The following is a 17,958-nucleotide window of genomic DNA, read 5'->3' as shown; positions in this document are numbered from 1 at the left end:
CCCACAGCCACAGATCGTCAGTGCCCAGTGGGAGGCATGGAGAGAGACGCACATGTAGACACCCCCCTCAGGCAGAATGAGACGCGTGGGGAAGGCAGCTGGACACAAGACACCCACGTCCACATTCAGAGCCACTTAGACGCAGGCACAAGGCCCGATGGGGCTGGCGCACACTCACGTTTGCTCAGCAGAGCATTTTCTGGGCCCTAGCTGCCCTCAGGCAGTTACACGGGCTCAAGTTGGGAGGAGCTGGGCCTTGGGCTACCTGGGGAGAGGATGCCACACACGGGGAGCGGTGCCACAGTGCTGTCGGTGACTTGTGGATGTGGGCTTGGAGGCGCGGGTGTGCGATGGCGCCTCCCTGAGAGGGAAGGCTGGGTGGGTGCAGTGTCCTGCAGACCTGGGTTTGGGGCATATGTGTGTCTGAGGTCTCTGGGGGCCACTGAAGTGCTATGGAGATATCCAGGGGCCACCAAAACGACAGAGGAGCTCATGAGGTGGGCAGAGTGGCTGAGCTTTGTGCACAGGTGGGATGTAGGGTGAGGGCAGGGGAGAGAAGGTGATGCTCTAACCACAGGCAGAAGCCCCGGTAGCCCCACCTCCATTGCAGGGGGTGTCTGAGGGGAAGGGGTAGCTGTAGATGGCGTCTTTGGATATGGGTCCCTTGGGCTCTTCCAGAACGGTTCCTGCCTTTCGGCTGGGACCTGTGAACTCCTCCACGGGCCTTCTACCCCATCCCTGTGAGTGTCACAGGAGGCAGGGTGGCCAGCTGAAGGCACTAAGTTGGGGCTGGGCAGGGAAAGCTGGCGGGGCTGGCTCCAGCCAGGTGACTTACTGAGCCACCTCCTGGCCATCAAGCCATGGGCGGGGGCTCCCAGGGGTATCAGAGGGGTCTGAGTTGTGTGTGGCCATGCGACCTGGCCTTAGCGTTCTTCTTTTCCAGCCTAAGGCTTAGCCTGATGTCCTAGAAGGGGCAAGTTTCCAGGCTCCACTCCAGCACTGAGTCCTGCCTGCTGCAGTCCCCTGTCCTCTCTGAGAGGCAAAAGGGAAATTTGCTAATTTGCTGTCAAACCTCGAATTCCAATAACTGACTCTGCCCTGGAGGGGGAGGGGCTTGCAGGAGGTGGCAGAGAAAACAGTGGCTTGTGTTGGGGGTCCCAGGTCCCCCCATCTCTGGCTCCCACCCCAAGGTTTGTCTAAGATGCACTGCACTCTGCAGCAACACCTCCACCTCCAGACCACCGGCCGGCCCAGAAGGAGGGTGGCATTGAACTCTCTCATCTGAGGGCTTGGGGATTGGGTATGACCTGAGCAGGCCAGAGTGAATTTTGAAAGAGGATACAGGCAGCGGAAGCACTGGAGTGAGAGATACAGTGGGACTGGAGGGCAGTCAGGCATGGTGGCAGCCAGTGAGTGATTCAGCCTGATTTCCAATTCATTCCTGTAGAAGGCAACTTAATCACTTCCTCCGTTCATGTATTTCTTTCATTCCGTCATTTATTTAAAGTTTGTTCATTGAACATCTACTCTGGGTCAGATTCCATGCCAGACTCCGTCTTCTCAACAACAAAAGGCAAAATGAATCAATGGTAAAATAAGATTTTCTTAAGACACACTTTCCTTCACACTCCCTCCTTCCTCTGGCAGTGGCACAATGAAGGTGTTATTTACACCTGATTCTTAATGGTTCATTAAGGCAGGGCCTTTTAGCACCTCTGTTCACACAATTTAATTGGTGAGACTTGCCTTGAATACTTTGCAGGCAGAGCATGGGATTCCTGTTTCTTCTCAGTTCCCAGGTAGCCTGTTGTGATGACTGTGGCTGTGTAGGATATTGGAGGGATTGGAGATGTGGGAGCATGGATCTCCCTCCTCCTCTCAAATGTCTGTGCTTGTTTCTGTTCTGGAGGTCTCCAATGTCCCCAGCTTATAGTCCTGATGCCTTCTGGGTCCCCCAGAGCCCCTCTTTAATGTTTGGGGTTGGGAAGGAGGAGGAAGTGATCAGCAAGACCCAAGGAGAGCAGCCCCTGACTTTTCTCACCCCACTGCTCACCTCTGACTTTTCTCTCTCTCTCTTTCTCTCTGTTTCAGTCTGGGAGACCGAAACCATTGGTAAGAGGAACCTTGGTGAGGACAGACCGCTGTCTTTCTGTCCATCCAGCAGGAGCCCAGCCTCAGGAGATTCCAGGCTGTGGCTGCTGGGATTGGGGTGGGGGTGGAGTAAGAGGCTCACTGGGTATCAGGTTCTTTCCTTCTTCCTTCCTCCCCTCTCCCTGACCTTGGCCATTCTGGAGGTCGGGGGGCACAGGAAGATGCACAATTCTGGAGGTCGGGGGGCACAGGAAGATGCACAATTCTGGAGGTCGGGGGGCACAGGAAGATGCACAACACAAGCACGACCTCAGGTCCCTCACAGGCTTGTTTGGGAGGACGGGACTCACCAATGGAGGGGCTAAGAAACAAGCTCACACATGAGTGTAGGTGCATGTATGTGCATATGCACAGACCTGAACATGTGCATCAGTCCATGCAGATATTGACATCCCTGACAGCCAAGAAGCCGGAATGCACAGTGAGCAAGAAAACAGAAGAGCAAATGATGCAGCATGCAGGCAGAATAGTGAAGAAGTCAGGGGAGGCTTCCAGGAAGAGGTGGCATGTCAGCTGGACCTTGGGAAAGGAGTTTTGAGAAGGGGGGATGGGGTGGAAATGGGGTCTCATTGCTAGCAGGGGGTTTGACATAAGAAAAGGGTAGAAATGGGAATAAAGAGTAGGGAGAGAAGAAAAATTGTCTGAAGATGAAGTCTTCTGGATTCCCTTTGATGAAGAGCAGTTTTGGAGGCTGAGGTGGAGGATTGAGCACCAAAAAGGAAACCCCAAGCCCTGGGCCCACATTGCTGTTGTTTGCCCTTTTTTTGAAAAGGCCCAACTATCCCTTTTCATTTTCTCCCATTCCTCTCCATTCTGGAGGCCCTCCCATCCTCCTGGCAGTGTCCATTTCCATTACCTGTGGTGGTGGAGAACTGAGTCCTGGACCATCCCGAACACCACAGAAATGCAAAGCAAGTGAGAGTGGTGTTAGATGGTGTAGTGTGTGAGAAAGGTGTGCAGCTGCCATGTGTGATATTGCCTCTTGGCCAGGACTCCATCCCCTACTTCCTGTAGACCAGGGGTAGCCTGAGCCTTCCAGGGTGGAGAGTAAACAGTAGCTAACTGTAAGCCAGGCATTTTGATACATGCCTATGTCTGTATTTTTCAGGAGAGTCTGATTTTGGTGACAGTAACTCCTTAGATCTCTCAGGTAAGGGGTTAGGCTGGGGTTGACAGTGGACTGGCTGGAGGGAGGGCATCTGCTGACATGTGAGCTTTGAGAACCCCATCCCAGGCTGGGCTCTGCTCCTCTGTGGCTATGTGATCTTTGGCAGGTGACTTTTTTTCTCTGATAAAGGTACAGATTATCTTCATGGAAAAGCGCACAGACAGAACATCGTGTGTAGAATTTCAGGGGAGCCACAGATGTCTTAGAGTCCCTTTGTGGACTTCAAGTAAAGAACTCCTGGATTGGATGATCCTTGACTGTTTCTGAACTCCAACATGTAGAACGGTAGCTCTCAAACTTTAACCTTGCATCACAGCTACCTTGTGCGCTTGTTAAATGCAGGTTCCTGGCAGTCTCTAATTTATTCTGCCTGGGGTGGGGCCTGAGAATGTGCTTGTCTCGCCAGTCTCCCAGGTGATGCTGATGGGCTGATCCGGGACGGGCACCCCTTTGGGGAACACTGCCCGAAAGTTTCATGTTCCTGTGTGGTTACTGGGGCAAATCAGCCTAGTGAAGTAGGCACAATCACTGCGGGGTTTTGACAATCTCAAGAGCACTCCATCTTCCGGAGATTTCTATCAGAACAATACAGTGGCAAATTCACAGAACAGTTCTGAACAAAAGGGTTTATACTTCTCTGAGCCCACACTGTGTTATAAAAAGGAAAAAAAGAAAGAAGGAAAATAAAAGAAAGGAAAGCGCTTTTCCTTCTAGAACACTGTTTTCAAAAAAATTGTTTTTCAAAGCAGCTTCCCTTTCCTCTTCCCACCACCCTGATGTGAGCAAAGCAGAGAGGAAATGAGGCCCAGGGAGGGGAAGGAACTTGGCCACGGTGGTGATTTCCCTGGGACATTCAGACTTTCTGAAAGAAGTGTTCAGAGGGACTTAAAAGGAGGTTGCCTGAGACAGATTTGCTGGAAGAAGGGACAGTTTGGCATCAGCTGTGGGACAGAAGTGAGCTCCTTTGCTCTCCCTGGGCTTGCCAAACTTCCCCCTTAGCTTGTGCCATAGAACTCAGAGCTGGAGAAGGGCTGGAGCCCAGTCTCCCTGTTGTGGGCAGAACTCTCCTTTCGGGCAGAGTTACCCATCCCAGGAAGTTCATTTCTGACTTTCTTGGCTAAAGAGAACTGGCCTTAGATCTTTTAACGCAGGAAGCGAGGGACACAGATTGGAAAAGTGGAAGGATCTCTTCTCTTGGCCTCTGCCTCCCACAGAGGCTGACCTGCTGCCCTCCTTACCTCTTTCCTGAGCTCCCTGGAGGTGGCCTTGGCCGCAGAGGGGAGGTTTCTGTCCAGCAATGTGGGTACTGGAGCCCCTTTTCTGCAGGTGTCTCTTGTTTTATACAGTGTCTTGGTCTTTGAATGCTGTGAAGGGAAGAACCAACCACACATGTCCTGATAGACCGGGTACACTCCCAGTGTCAGGCTGGGGCCACATTCAGGTGCTGGGCTGGAGGAAAAGGGAGCTGCTTGCTCACCCCCCTGCCCTGGACATGAGTGGCTCACCGTTATAAAGCATCAGGTGAAGGGAGAATGAAAAAGCAATCATGAAAGACTAACACGGCCCCGGGCAGGGCAAAAACCAGCCTGGACTCTACTGTGCAGCCAGCAAATGACTCATTTAATGGCCATGACTGATCCCACCCCCTCGAGTGTCCCACTGAATGGCCTTAAAGTCAACCAAAAGAAAATTAAAGTACATTAGTGACAGGAAATAGCCCTCCCAAACTCTGAAAGACAACACTTTAAAAGAAACTCAAATATATATCTTCGTAAGATCCGGCCCTATGTTAGTGGAAATCTGGACCTTGTTAACGAAGCAAGCCCTGTGTCCCCTTGATGCGAGATATTGCAGCTGCTGTGAGGCTCAGAGCTCCGAGGGAAAGCATCACATCAAGTTGTGTTCCCAAGGTGTGCCAAGGACTCCACACACACCCTGCAGTCTCCAGAGGGGATTCCTGAAAGTGCCCAGATCTCCTGATGGAGAATCCCTAAGGGCAGGCCTGGAATCTGCATTTGTGATCAGTCTCCTAGGTGGTTCTGCACACTGACGTTTGAGAAGTGCTGATCCAGGGCCCAGGGGAGGACTCAGGACCATCGCTGATGAGCATTTGGAAATGTTCGAGAGGGGAGGGATGCAGGGATGCTGGATTCAGCTGGCGCAGTCTCCCCATCTTTGGTTGAGATGAGCTTGCTCTTTGTCTCTCCATCCCTCTGGTCAGCAATCACTGATTTCTGAAACCTTTCCCCATGTTTCCCAGTTGGTCATAGGGGTTTCCAGGAATTCCCACTGAACACGTAATTTTTGCATAAGAATTTCAGGGCCCTCTTAATCATTTCTGGGCCTCGCTGAGTTTTCTTTTTGCTGCAGACATGGGAGTGGTGAGCCGGAACTGCACGGAAGATGGCTGGTCAGAGCCCTTCCCTCATTACTTTGATGCCTGTGGGTTTGATGAATATGAATCTGAGACTGGGGACCAGGTGAGTGTCTGCACCCTGCTCCCCAGAGGTGGTGAGGGTAGGGCTGAGGAAATTTAGGTCAGTAGGCAGCATTCATGAGCACCTGCTGGGGCTGAGAAGCAACTGGGATGCTGCCTACTCTTCCCCACCTGCACCTGGCTACTCTTCCAGGATACTGGAATTAATGCCACTGGGTTAATGCCAGGCCCAGCAAGGGGCTTCCTGGACCTTTGTGCAGGCCAAGGCTGTGTCTGTTCTGATTGGACAGCGCTCTTGCCTTCAACAGCATATATTGAGCATCTGCAGAATGCTGACACTGTGCAAAGGGGAGTAAGAGCCTTGGCCAGGGGTGGGAGGTGGTGGAGATGACATCAGCAGAAGAGAGGAAGGAGGAGCTAGGCCTGGAGGTGGGCAGGCCCTGGCCTGGGAGACTGGGTGCAGGCCTGAGGCAGCCTGGATGTGGGCAGGTCTCACATGAAGTCCTGCATGTCCTGTGCTCTGCTTCAGGATTATTACTACCTGTCAGTGAAGGCCCTCTACACGGTTGGCTACAGCACATCCCTCGTCACCCTCACCACTGCCATGGTCATCCTTTGTCGCTTCCGGTGAGACCCTCAGCAACATTCAAGCAAGCACCAGAGCCGGCCAGGGCCTCAGAGGCCTTGGTCCATTTCTCCCTTCCCACCTTGATGTCAGCCCTAGAAGACCCCTTGGAAGGCATTTCCCCCACCCCAAGGATAACAGATGGGAAACTTCACTCCAGAGAGGGCAACTGACTTGTGCTATGCAGCCAGGCAGAACCTGGGCAGGAGATCTGCGTTCCTTGCTTTTGTCTTCCTGGTCTAGATAGACAGAGGCCCCACAGGAGGGAGAAGTCTGGCCATGTGGGGTGGTGGAGCTAGGTTATAGGGGCCTGGAAGTCAGTGAGGATTTAGAGAGATGGCAGGAAGGAGGGTGGCCTGGGTGGGAGACCTGCTGAGATAAAGCCACAGAGTTGGCCCATCACAGATGCCCACATGGAGGGTGTGAAATGCTGTGGGGTCCAAGGCTTCTTTCTCCCTTGGCCCACTCATGTAGGAAGCTGCACTGCACACGCAACTTCATCCACATGAACTTGTTTGTGTCATTCATGCTGAGGGCGATCTCCGTCTTCATCAAAGACTGGATTCTGTATGCAGAGCAGGACAGCAACCACTGCTTCATCTCCACTGTGAGTGAGCCGAGCAAGCCCATTAGGGCTCTGCCGGGAAGGCCCCGCACCATCCCCTTGGTTCCCCAGGACGCACATTACCTGCCTGACACCCTGCAGGTCAAGTGTGTCCCTGCAGGTGAAGGCATTGCCCCACCACCCCTGGTTTATGTGAAAACTCACGAATTAAGTTACTAGTAGCCGATGAGCCAATGTACGACATCACTTCCAGCCAAAATGCTTCCTGTCGCTTGACCTGGGTGTTGCATTTGGCAAGGCAGAGGAACACCAAGTCCCACTTGACTGAAGAGGAAACTGATGCTGAGAGAGGGCTTACCCAGCCCCTGGTCATTTAACTAGCCTGGGATGGAGCCCAGGTGCTGATTGGCCAGGGGTCTTTCCAGACACCTCCCCAGGTCTCACACTTCTGGAGGAGGTAGCATGTGGAGAAGCTGGTCTTTGAGGAGGTAGGTTAGGAAGAAGAGTGTAAAGTCCAGGGCCTTGATCAGGAGAACATGCTTGGGGAGCCTTTATGAGTAGAGATTTCTGGAAGCCAGGAATATGTATCCCCCCACCTGAAAGGTGTCCAAATCCTCATTATACCAAGGAGCCTCCTGCAGGGTCCTCTGGCTGCTTCTCTCCCTCCTCCCCTCCTCTGTGGGAGATAGGGAAGGAGCAGGAAAGTGAAGGAGGATGAGCTGGTGGTGGGGAGGCTCTGTGTCTGCCACCCATCTTTGTCCTGTGTGTGCAGTTTTGCCTCCATGGGCAGCTTTGACTCAGAATCATGGGATGCTGCAATTTTCAACTCTTTGATCCAGGAATATTGACTCTTTTAGATCCTTGGGATGTTTGAGCCTGAGCATGCCAGAGCCAACGGGCCCTGGGATTCTCCCCTGCTCCTGTTCCTGTTGGGCTCACGCCCCTCACCCTGGCGCTTCTCCCTGCAGGTGGAATGTAAGGCCGTCATGGTTTTCTTCCACTACTGTGTTGTGTCCAACTACTTCTGGCTGTTCATCGAGGGCCTGTACCTCTTCACTCTGCTGGTGGAGACCTTCTTCCCTGAAAGGAGATACTTCTACTGGTACACCATTATTGGCTGGGGTAGGTTCCTGGCTGTGGCTTGGACAGGCTCAGATCTCATGGTCAGGTGTGTCCTGGTGTGTCTTTGGTTCCGCCTTCGGGAAGTGTCAGGTGAGGAGGGGCCACTGCCCTGCCCGAGTCTAATGTCCTAGGCTCTGTCTTGGACTCTTTCTCACTCTTCTTGCCTGTGGAAAGCCCACTATCTCAGGGAGGAGTTATATCCAGGAGTCCTCTGAGAGACAAGACAGCCCTTGGTCTGAGGGAGATATAGACCCTCAGGAGGCCTGGGTGTGAAGGACAGTTAGAATTCCCAGGAATTCCAAGTCTCATGGGGGAGCTATAGCCTCTCGGAGCCCCAGGTCTGCAGTGGACATTGGACATGTTGGTTTTCCTGTTCTCATGGACCTCTTTTTCTTGTTCTCCCAGGGACCCCAACTGTGTGCGTGACAGTGTGGGCTACGCTGAGACTCTACTTTGATGACACAGGGTTAGTACATGCTCGAGAGTCAGGGCCACAGCACAGAATAGATTCTTACAGATGGGTTCTTAGTAGCTGCCCTGACTTCACATGAACTGCCCCCAACAAACCATTCAATGCCAGGCCCAGACTAAGGCCAGCACTGGGCACCACCTGAGCCCTGGCCCCATGCAGGTGACCCACCCAGCTGCGTCTCAGCCAGCAACCCAGCAAGAGAATGTGCTAGGTCTCTGAGCCCTTGTCTACTTCTGCACTCAGCTGAGTGTCTGTTTTCCTTTTAGGGAGGGGATGAAGCATGTTGAGGGGGAGGTCACATCCTAAGAGCTGTAGGTCTTATGGGGAAAAATGGTCCTTTCTCAGGAGCTCACTGGTGATCCTGACTTTTGGGCTTCATGCCCTGCCTTGATAGGTGAGCGGAGGGAAAGATAGGGGCTCAGAAGGAGGGGACTTTCAGAGCCAGGGCCAGGCTGGAGTCTGCAGCCCGCTGGAGAGCTCTTGTTCCAGCCAGCCCCTCCTCAGAGAGCTGCAGTGGTGAAAGTGTCGGGCACCCAGCTAGGCGGGGCGGTGTCCTGCAGGCTTCTGTGCTGCCAACTCACGGATGCGATCTTGCTTCTCTCTGTCCATCTTTCAGCTGCTGGGATATGAATGACAGCACAGCTCTGTGGTGGGTGATCAAAGGCCCTGTGGTTGGCTCTATCATGGTGAGTGTCCTTGGGATGAAGAGGAAGGGAAGAGACAGAGTCTTGGGCAGAAAGGCACGCGAGGAAGAGAAATGAAAGAGTTCCCACGCAACCTGACTTCCTCCTCTGTCATGGCTGCATTATAATCTGTAAAAGGGATGCACAAACTCTTTAGCTATTCCCCTAGCACTGGAGATTTATATTGTCCCATTTTTTCCTTATTACAAAAAATAGAAATAGTTATGTGCATAATTTTGAGCATGTGGAAATATTTCTTCAGAATAAATCCTTAGAAGTGGAATTGCTGGGTTGAAAGGGGTATACATTTAAAATTTCAGATCCCAAATTGCTTTGCAAAAACCTTAAACAATTTATCCTCTTCAGGAAGAGTGGCTCATTTCCCCATTTCATTGTCTACACTTAATCAATAATTTAATTTTTTGCACAGGCTTCTGGAGGATAATGCTGGCTTATAATTTTAATGTACATTTCTCCATCTCGCTAGTGTAACTGAGCACTTGTTTCCAAACGTTAATTGACAATTTGTTTTTATTGTGAATATTCCTGTTTATTTCTCTTGTTCAGTTTTCTATCAGATTTTGTTAGTTACAGTTTAAAGGATAGTTAACACTTCCTATGTTGTGTATGTTGTAAGTATATTTCCATTTCTGCATAGCATTTATACAGTCAAATGGTCAAGATTTCCCTTAGTGAATTCCAAGCCTTATTTCTGGTTGATGGAGGCCTTTCCCAACCCAAGACATAAAAATATTATTCTTGTTTTGTAATACTTTTGTGGATGTAAAACAAAGTCTACACTTTTTGTGGACTATTACATGTGCGTCTTCAATCCAGCTGAAATTTTATTGTTTTGTCTGGTCTGAAATGATATTCAATTTTATCTAATTTTCAATGGATGGACATTCTGCCCTCTCAATCCTTTTTATTGAATCCTTTCTCCATTATGTTGAAATGTCATTTTATTATAAACACTCAATGTACTGGTCTTTGGTTCCAGACTTTCTATTCTATGTTACTAATGTATTTGTCCATTCCAATGGCAGATGCACCATTATGCTGGTTACTGTAACCTTGTAGCGTGCTCTGGTATGCAGATTTTCCCTTCATTATTCTTTTGTTTTCTTCAAATTTTCCTTGCACGTTTACTGTTTCTGGTGTACTTTTGAATATGCTTGTCAAGTTGCACCAAAAAAGTCTAGTTAAGATTTGTGTAGGAATTGCATTGCATTTACAGACTAATTTGGAGGAGAATTTATTTTCTTAAAAGATTGAGTCATCCTCTCCAAGAATGTGGCATGATTCTCCATGTATTCAGTCTTTCTTATAGTCATTTTGCTTAAGTTTTTTAGTTTTCTTCCTTGTTCTTGTTATGTTTACCTCTAAGGTGTTTTCCAGTTTGGGCTTTAAGTGGGTCTAGGAATCATTCTTTCATTGTATTTTCTAATGGGCTATTGCTGGTATACAGGAAAGCTATTGTTTTTTATGTATTGTGTCCTTTCTTAGTTATGTTTCTGAATTCTCTTATTGGTTTTTATCCCTTTTCACTTGGTTCTCATGGATTTTCTAGGTGGAAAATTATATAATCTTCAAATGAAAATAAATTTTGCTCTTTCTTTCCAATGTTTACATCTCTTGGCCCTTGTTTTGTAGGGATGATGTTTGCTCTAGTTTTGGCAGTTACCCTTCATTGAATTGGGAAAGTTTTTCTTCTTGGCTTGTTTCAGTGTTGTTGTTGTTTTTTTTAAATCAGGAATGGGTATTGAATTGTATCAAATGTGTTTTGGAGGCATTCATTCAAGTAATGATTTATTTAGTGATGGATATTTATAGTATTCCAGTTTTCCTTCATTATGAACAGTGCCACAATGAATATATTTGTGCATATCTTGAGCATACGTGAATACGTCCTTAGAGTAAATCTCAAGAGTGGAATTTCTGGGACGAAGTGTATGTACATTTAACATTTTCATGCAGATCAGATTGCTCTCAATGAGCAAGGTACAAGAGCGCTCATTTCCCATGTCTTTGTTGATGTTTCTGTTGCTGAATTATACTTGCTGGTCTTATGGGGGATAATGGAAGCTTGTTGTTTTAATCTGTTATTGTAACAAATATTAGATTTTTGGGGGTGCATTTCTGGGGTAAAACCTTTATTAACATGATCTGTTTATTCTTTTACTGTATTGCTAAATTTTGTTTTTTAATATTTTGTTTAAAGTTTTTGGCATTGTTCATAAAATTCTATGGTCTTAGGTACACGTGTGTGTGTATCTGTGTGTTTTCTCTCCTTGTTCTGCTTTTGTAGCAAAATTTTGTTAGCCTCATAGGTAATCCTGAAGGTTTTCTTTTTTTAATTTGCCTTGAAACAATTAAGAAGTATGTGAATTACATCTTTCCTAATGTTATTCTGGAACTGGTCTATAAAATTATCTGGACCTGGTACCTTTTAATGCATACACCTTTAACTACTTTTTAACGTCTTCTGACGTTATTGCTCTACTTAGATTTTCTGTTTCTTCTTACATTGATTTTGTTAATATTTATTTTCCCATTTTGTTCAATTTTCTCTCATCATTCAAAATATTGTGTATGTCTATTGTCTTGCCATCTTTCTCATTCCTAAATTTGTTTAATTATATTTTCTCCTTTTTCATTGACTAACACATACAGTTAGCAGTATTACTAAGTACCAGGTATTGATTTTTTTCCTTTTTTAAAAAATAATTTCAACTTTTATTTTAGATCCAGGGAATACATGTGCAGGTTTGTTACATAGGTATATCATATGATGCTGAAGTTATGGGTACAATTGATCCCGTCACCCAGGTAGTGAGCATATTACCCAATAGTTAGTTTTTCAACCCTTGCCCCCGATCCTCCCACCCTGTCTAGTAGTTCCCAGTGTCCATTGTTGCCATTTTTATGTCCATGAGTACCCAATGTTTAGCTCCCACTTCTAAGTGAGAACACGTGGTATTTGGTTTTTCTGTTTCTGTGTTAATTCACTTAGGATAATGGCCTCCAGCTGCATCCATGTTGCCGTAAAGGATGTGGCTACGTTCTTTTTATGGCTGTGTAGTAGTCCATAGTGTATACGTGCCACATTTTCTTTATCCAATCCACTGTCGATGGGCCCCTAGGTGGGTCCCATGCCTTTGCTACTGTGAATAGTGCTGTGATGAACATACCAATGCGTGTGTCTTTTTTGTAGGATGATATATTTTCCTTTGGGCATATACTCAGTAATGGGATTGCTGGGTCTAATGATGGTTCTATTTTAAGTTCTTTGAGAAATCTCCAAACTGCTTTCCATGGTGGCTGAATTAATTTACATTCCCACCAACAGTGTTTCCATGTTCCCTTTTCTCTGCTGCCTCCCCAGCATCTGTTGTCTTTTGACTTTTTAGTAATAGCCATTCTGACTGGTGTGAGATGGTATCTCATTGTGGTTTTGATTCTCATTTCTCTGATGATTAGTGCTGTGGAGCATTTTTTCACATGTTTGCTGGCTGCTTGTACATCTTCTTTTGAGAAGTATCCGTTTATATCTTTTGCCCAATTTTTAATAAGATTATTTGTCTTTTGCTTTTGAATTGAGTTCCTTATAGATGCTGGATATTAGACCTTTGTTGGATGCATAGTTTGCAAATATATTCTCCCATTCTGTAGGTTGTCTGTTTGCTCTGTTGACAGTTTCTTTTGCTGTGAAGTTCTTTAGTTTAATTAGGTCCCACTTGTCAATTTTTGATTTTGTTGCAATTGCTTTTGAGGACATAGCCATAAATTCTTTCTTAAGGCCTATGTCCAGAATGGTGGTTCCTAGGTTTTCTTCTAGGACTTTTATAGTTTGAGGTCTTATCTTTAAGTCTTTAATTCATCTTTAGTTAAAGTTTGAATATGGTATAAGGAAGGGGTCCAGTTTCACTCTTCTGCATATGGTGAACCAGCAATCCCAGCATCATTTACTGAATAGGGAGTCCTTTCCCCGTTGCTTATTTTTGTAAACTTCAGACACTGATCAAACTGGGTATGTAGCAGAGAACAAGACTGACAGAATCCTGCCCTCATGGAACAGGCTTTGTCATTCAATTCATCTGTAAAAACCAACAAACAAAAGCAAAAATAAAACTTTATTTTTATTGATCAGTTCTCCTATTTTTTCTTATTTCTTTCTGATAATTTTTTATAATTATTAATTTCTTTCTTATATAAGTTATGTTTGTGGTAATCTTTCCCTAGCTCTTGATTTGAATGCTTAAATGTTTTTCAGTATTTATTGTTTTTTTAATCAGTTAGTTTTTGGCTCTTCATTTTTTTCTCCAAGGGCTGCTTTGGCTATGCCTGAAAGACATTGATGTGTAGTCCTGTGTAGTCCTGTCATAGTGCCTTGTTTCTATTTCTTTGCTCCCCTTCCTCCTCCTTTGTGACTGTTCACATAGCTTCCTACTTTGTTTAGGAAGCTTTTGTCCCTAGTCTTTATCTGAAGGCAGTGCTACTATTACCACTCCCAGGCAGCCCTTTAATTAGCAATGCTTATGGCTGTCCATTCTGGTTCCCCATATTTGATGACTCTGAACTTGGAATTTCTCTAGAGAACAACTCTCACTTCTGCAATAGCCTTACTTTATCTCTTTTGGGCTGTAGTTTTCCCATCACCCTGATCCTGTTTTCTCTTTCTCTTTTAGAAATGACTTACTCATGATGTCCTTTCCTATTTCCCGTACTTCTATGGAATCCTTTTTCTTCTATCTCTTCCTTCATTTTAATGATACTGCTGGAGAGATAAATGTGAATTATCACACCGCCATCTTGGATTAAAAGTGTAGATGGGATCTTGACTAGGTGGGGGAGGGTCCTGCTGGGGAAATAATAGCGTCTTTGCCCAGAATCATCAGCTTTTTTTTTTTTTTTTTTTTGCTCCTTAGGTTAACTTTGTGCTTTTTATTGGCATTATCGTCATCCTTGTGCAGAAACTTCAGTCTCCAGACATGGGAGGCAATGAGTCCAGCATCTACTTGTAAGTACCATTGTGTGGATGCCACAGCCATTTCTGACAGCCGAGTGGGCCCTGCATTCAGGTCACAGCAGAAGAAGGCCTGGGCTTTGCTGATAGGGTGACCTAGCTTCGGTATTTGCAGATCTTCTTCTGATTAAAGAGCCTTTAATATAGTTGCCCTTCCAGCATTCAGCAAACCCAGGAGCTACTCAGCTGCATGGCCATCATATGGATGGGCAGGAAGAGAGAGAGAGAGAGAGAGAGAGAGAGAGAGAGAGCCTGACAGAGAGACTGACTAGGAAAGTCAAGAAGGAAAACATCAGATTTCCTAAGGGAGGTAGGGTCTTGGTTGGTTAGAAGTTGAGTTTCCTTTGGGGTTCCTGGTTCTGTGGGAAGCTCACGAATACCATTGAATACACTGTTGCCTGATACTCCGACCCCCAGCCCAGACTGTGGAAGTTGCCCAGTTCCCACTAGCGAGTCAGGCGGACACATTCTCACTGGTCTGGGTGTTGGAAGGCGGGTACTTTCTTTCCTCTGCTGGCCCTCAGGGCAGCTCTACCTCTGCATGTGGTCCTATTTCTTCAACTCCTTCCTTTCTGATGAACATCTAATTGGTTGGGGATTATTGGGTTAGAGGGCAGCCTCTTACCATAGAGCGTAGGGCTTTCTCCACTTCCATGGCCACTTGATTCCCAAGAAGTATTTCTGCAGTCATGTCCCTAACAGCCTATCTTTGCCTGCCCTTTCCCATTTCTCTCTCCACCCTGTCTCATTCTGAAATCAGACAGAGCAGCTTCCACCTCCCATCTCTGGCCGTGAATGGGAGCATGACCAGCTGGGTGTGTGGGGTATGAGGACATTTCTGATGCTGGGGAGGAAGGTTGGTTGTCCCCTGTGGTTGACTGGTGGGGTGGATGGGCACACTCTGGTTCTGAGGGCAGTCCCTGGGGTCCTTCTGTTGGTAAGGCAAAAGCCCTATGTGTGGCTTCCTCCGCTCCTTCAGAAGAAAGCAGATGAGGAGGAGCTGAGGTATCTTCACTGGGTGCCTCATTGGGTCCATGGTCCTGCCTTCATCAGAGACCCCAACCTGGGGTCACAGCATCTACTGGCTGCCCAGTAGATGACAAGTGGGACAGTGAGAGATCCCAGTACAGGGTTCCCCCAGGGTCCCCTTCCTCAGTCATTCTCCTCGGGGGAAAGGCAGTAACTGCTCGGAGACCAAATCCCAGATCCTTCCCTAAGGCTCCTTGAGGCTTCCTCAGGGAGGTGGAGCTTGTTCTTGGTCTGTCAATCTGTTCAGCCTGGGGAACTCCCCATGTGGAAACCCTTCCTCAGGGGTGGGGGACTAGCACAGGGCCTGGGGTGTTCAGCCAGGTTTTTTCTACCTATACAATGATTACATTACATTGGAAAAAGTGCTTTTTTTTTCTATCCATTTACTGTTTTTTCTTTCATGTTTTTGCAAGTTTTAACCAATTCTTGCTTATATGTGTATATTATATAGTAGAAAATTATTCATCAATATAAATCATGAAGTCTTAGAGGCCCTGCACTGTGGGGTAGGGGGCCAGCCCTTTGCTACTACATAACCTGCCCTAGAGATATCATTCCTGCCTTCATCTCAAGGATTCACAAAATAGGGCCCCGCTGCTCGCCTCATCTCCTGTCTAGTGTTGGACACTGCCCTTGTGTCTGGCCTCAGTTTCTCCTGCTTGGGCATGGATCAGGTCACACACTAATAGTTGTCTCCCATATTTGAAGCTGGCAGGGAGCTAAGTCAACCTCATCTCTCGTTTGAGCTCTAGTGGTCTTGATTTCCTCCCCTTCCAGGTAGGATTTGTTCTTCTACTGAGGGCCCCCCAACCTCGTCTCTGGGGGGTCCTCTCAGCTTTCCCTACTAAATAGGATACCCTACTGAACGCTGAACATACTTTGCCAGCTCAGATATTCTGCTTTGGGCAGCAAGAACCCCCAGGGCCTGGTGGGAAAGAAGTGTGAGCCAAGGTTTCAGGTTCTCCACAGAACAGGAGCCTTGAGTCTTGTTAGGTCTTCCTAATGCATAGATAAGAGCTACCTGTAATTAGCACATGGTTTCTACATTTAAGTACGGTATTAATCTGGGACATTTAAAGATCCAGCTAGTTGATTTGCTTCTGGCATAAAAAAAAAAAAATCCCTTTGCAATCTCAGCAAATCTTTTTTTTTTTTAGAGAAAGTCAAACCTCTGCTAGTCTTGAGTGCCCATGATTAAAAACTCAGATGGATGAAGTCTGTGAGCCAAGTGGGAGTGCCCACACAGGACAGGGGATCAGCTTGATCCCATTCAGTCCAGCAGCATGTTTGAGTGACAGGCTCAAGGAGACCCTGTTGGCCAAAGTGAGTAGTAATCCAATTGACCACGCTGCTAAGAACTGTAGAGCACTTGGAAATACTCGCAACCACATCCATGCACATTTAACACCCACAAACATCCAGCGAATCTGGTGGAATAGGTAAGCCACTGTCAAATAGAATCACCATGTTACAGCTGAGGGAACTAGTTATCAGTGAAGTGATGTGAATCCAGGAGGAAGGAGGATGCCATGGCTATGGTGTGGGCAGGCCTTTCACCCCAAGCTTGACAGCACCATCATCCCTGTCCTCAAGGAATGCACAGATGAAAAGATAGCATTAAACAAGTGTACAAAATTAGGCTTCCTGGAAGAAGAGACCCCTGGTGGGTTCCAGCCTGTGTGAAAGCCCCCTCAGCCCAGAGTGCTTGGCAGAGCTGGCTTTGAGCTGGGAGGTGTCTGCACTGGGAGGAGGGGAGAATGTCAGGCGCGGGGGAGGTGAGAGGGCAGGGAATGGGGGGAGAGGGAGATTCCAGGGCTGTGCCGGAGTCCCCTGGGGTACCAGAGTTACGTGTGGGGCCGAGAAGCCCCTTCAGATCTGCCCACAACAGCTCTCCGGTTTTTTCCTCTTATTTCCAGAACAAATTTAAGCCCGCGAGTCCCCAAGAAAGCCCGAGAGGACCCCCTGCCTGTGCCCTCAGACCAGCATTCACTCCCTTTCCTGTAGGTTGGTTCCAGCTGCTCAGGTGATAAGGGTTTGTCCTCCATAGACCAAGACGGTGTTCCTGGCCCAGCCTCAGAAGCACCTGTTGGGGTCTGGGGCCTCTGCAGGGGGACGGTGGCACTGAGTCACTCGTCCTCTCTGACCTGATGCTCCTGGTAGGATGAGTGGCTGGGGACGGGACTTGGGCAGTGGGCATCAGGGGCTGGGTCAGGGCTCAGCATGTGCTCAGGGTCGACTTGGTCTGGGGCAGGGGTGAGGTGGGTTAGAGTTTAGCCCTCAGCTGGGGTTGGCATTAAGCCTTGGGTAGGTCAGGGTTAACTGGAGTTGACCTCTGTGAACAGGTAACTGGTTCAGAAAGGGGAGAGGTGAGGCTTCCAGGGTAGACATCAACTGTTCGGGGAGAGCCTCAGCCCCCTGCCTTGAAGTGAGCCGGCTTCATTCCAGGGGCCTCCGCTCTGGAAGATAAGCATTGGAAGCTGCAGCTTGGGTGGAGGAGGGAAAACCCATTTGTACTCCCATGGGGTCTCCTCGGCCCCATTAGGGAGGATGCACACATCTCTGGAGATGGCTGTGCTGGGGCCAGGCAGAAGTACAGCCAGGCAGCTTTCAGTCTAGGGGCCTCTTCCACAGCAGGGCCTTCCAGCTCACACAGCCTCCATCTTCCCCTTCCACAGCACCT

General features: G+C 47.9%; 1 protein-coding gene across 9 annotated transcripts in view; it reads left to right on the top strand.

Annotated features, from left to right (window-relative positions):
• ADCYAP1R1 (ADCYAP receptor type I) overlaps positions 1 to 17,958 on the top strand; it is a 59,150-nt gene that overhangs the window by 26,136 nt on the left and 15,056 nt on the right. For 7 of the 9 annotated variants that reach the window (XM_054496044.2, XM_054496042.2, XM_054496041.2 and 4 more), the window contains 9 exons: positions 2,092 to 2,112; positions 3,260 to 3,301; positions 5,690 to 5,799; positions 6,286 to 6,383; positions 6,856 to 6,988; positions 7,915 to 8,068; positions 8,474 to 8,534; positions 9,157 to 9,226; positions 14,152 to 14,243. In XM_054496044.2, coding sequence (XP_054352019.1) covers positions 2,092 to 2,112; positions 3,260 to 3,301; positions 5,690 to 5,799; positions 6,286 to 6,383; positions 6,856 to 6,988; positions 7,915 to 8,068; positions 8,474 to 8,534; positions 9,157 to 9,226; positions 14,152 to 14,243 — 781 coding nt within the window. The remainder of the gene's footprint in view (positions 1 to 2,091; positions 2,113 to 3,259; positions 3,302 to 5,689; positions 5,800 to 6,285; positions 6,384 to 6,855; positions 6,989 to 7,914; positions 8,069 to 8,473; positions 8,535 to 9,156; positions 9,227 to 14,151; positions 14,244 to 17,958) is intronic. The other 2 variants (XM_054496045.2, XM_054496040.2) reach the window with 1 other exon arrangement.

Source organism: Pongo pygmaeus, chromosome 6 (genome assembly GCF_028885625.2).
Source record: "Pongo pygmaeus isolate AG05252 chromosome 6, NHGRI_mPonPyg2-v2.0_pri, whole genome shotgun sequence".
In the NCBI taxonomy this organism is placed as follows: domain Eukaryota; kingdom Metazoa; phylum Chordata; class Mammalia; order Primates; family Hominidae; genus Pongo; species Pongo pygmaeus.
This window is presented reverse-complemented; position numbering and strand designations above follow the sequence as displayed.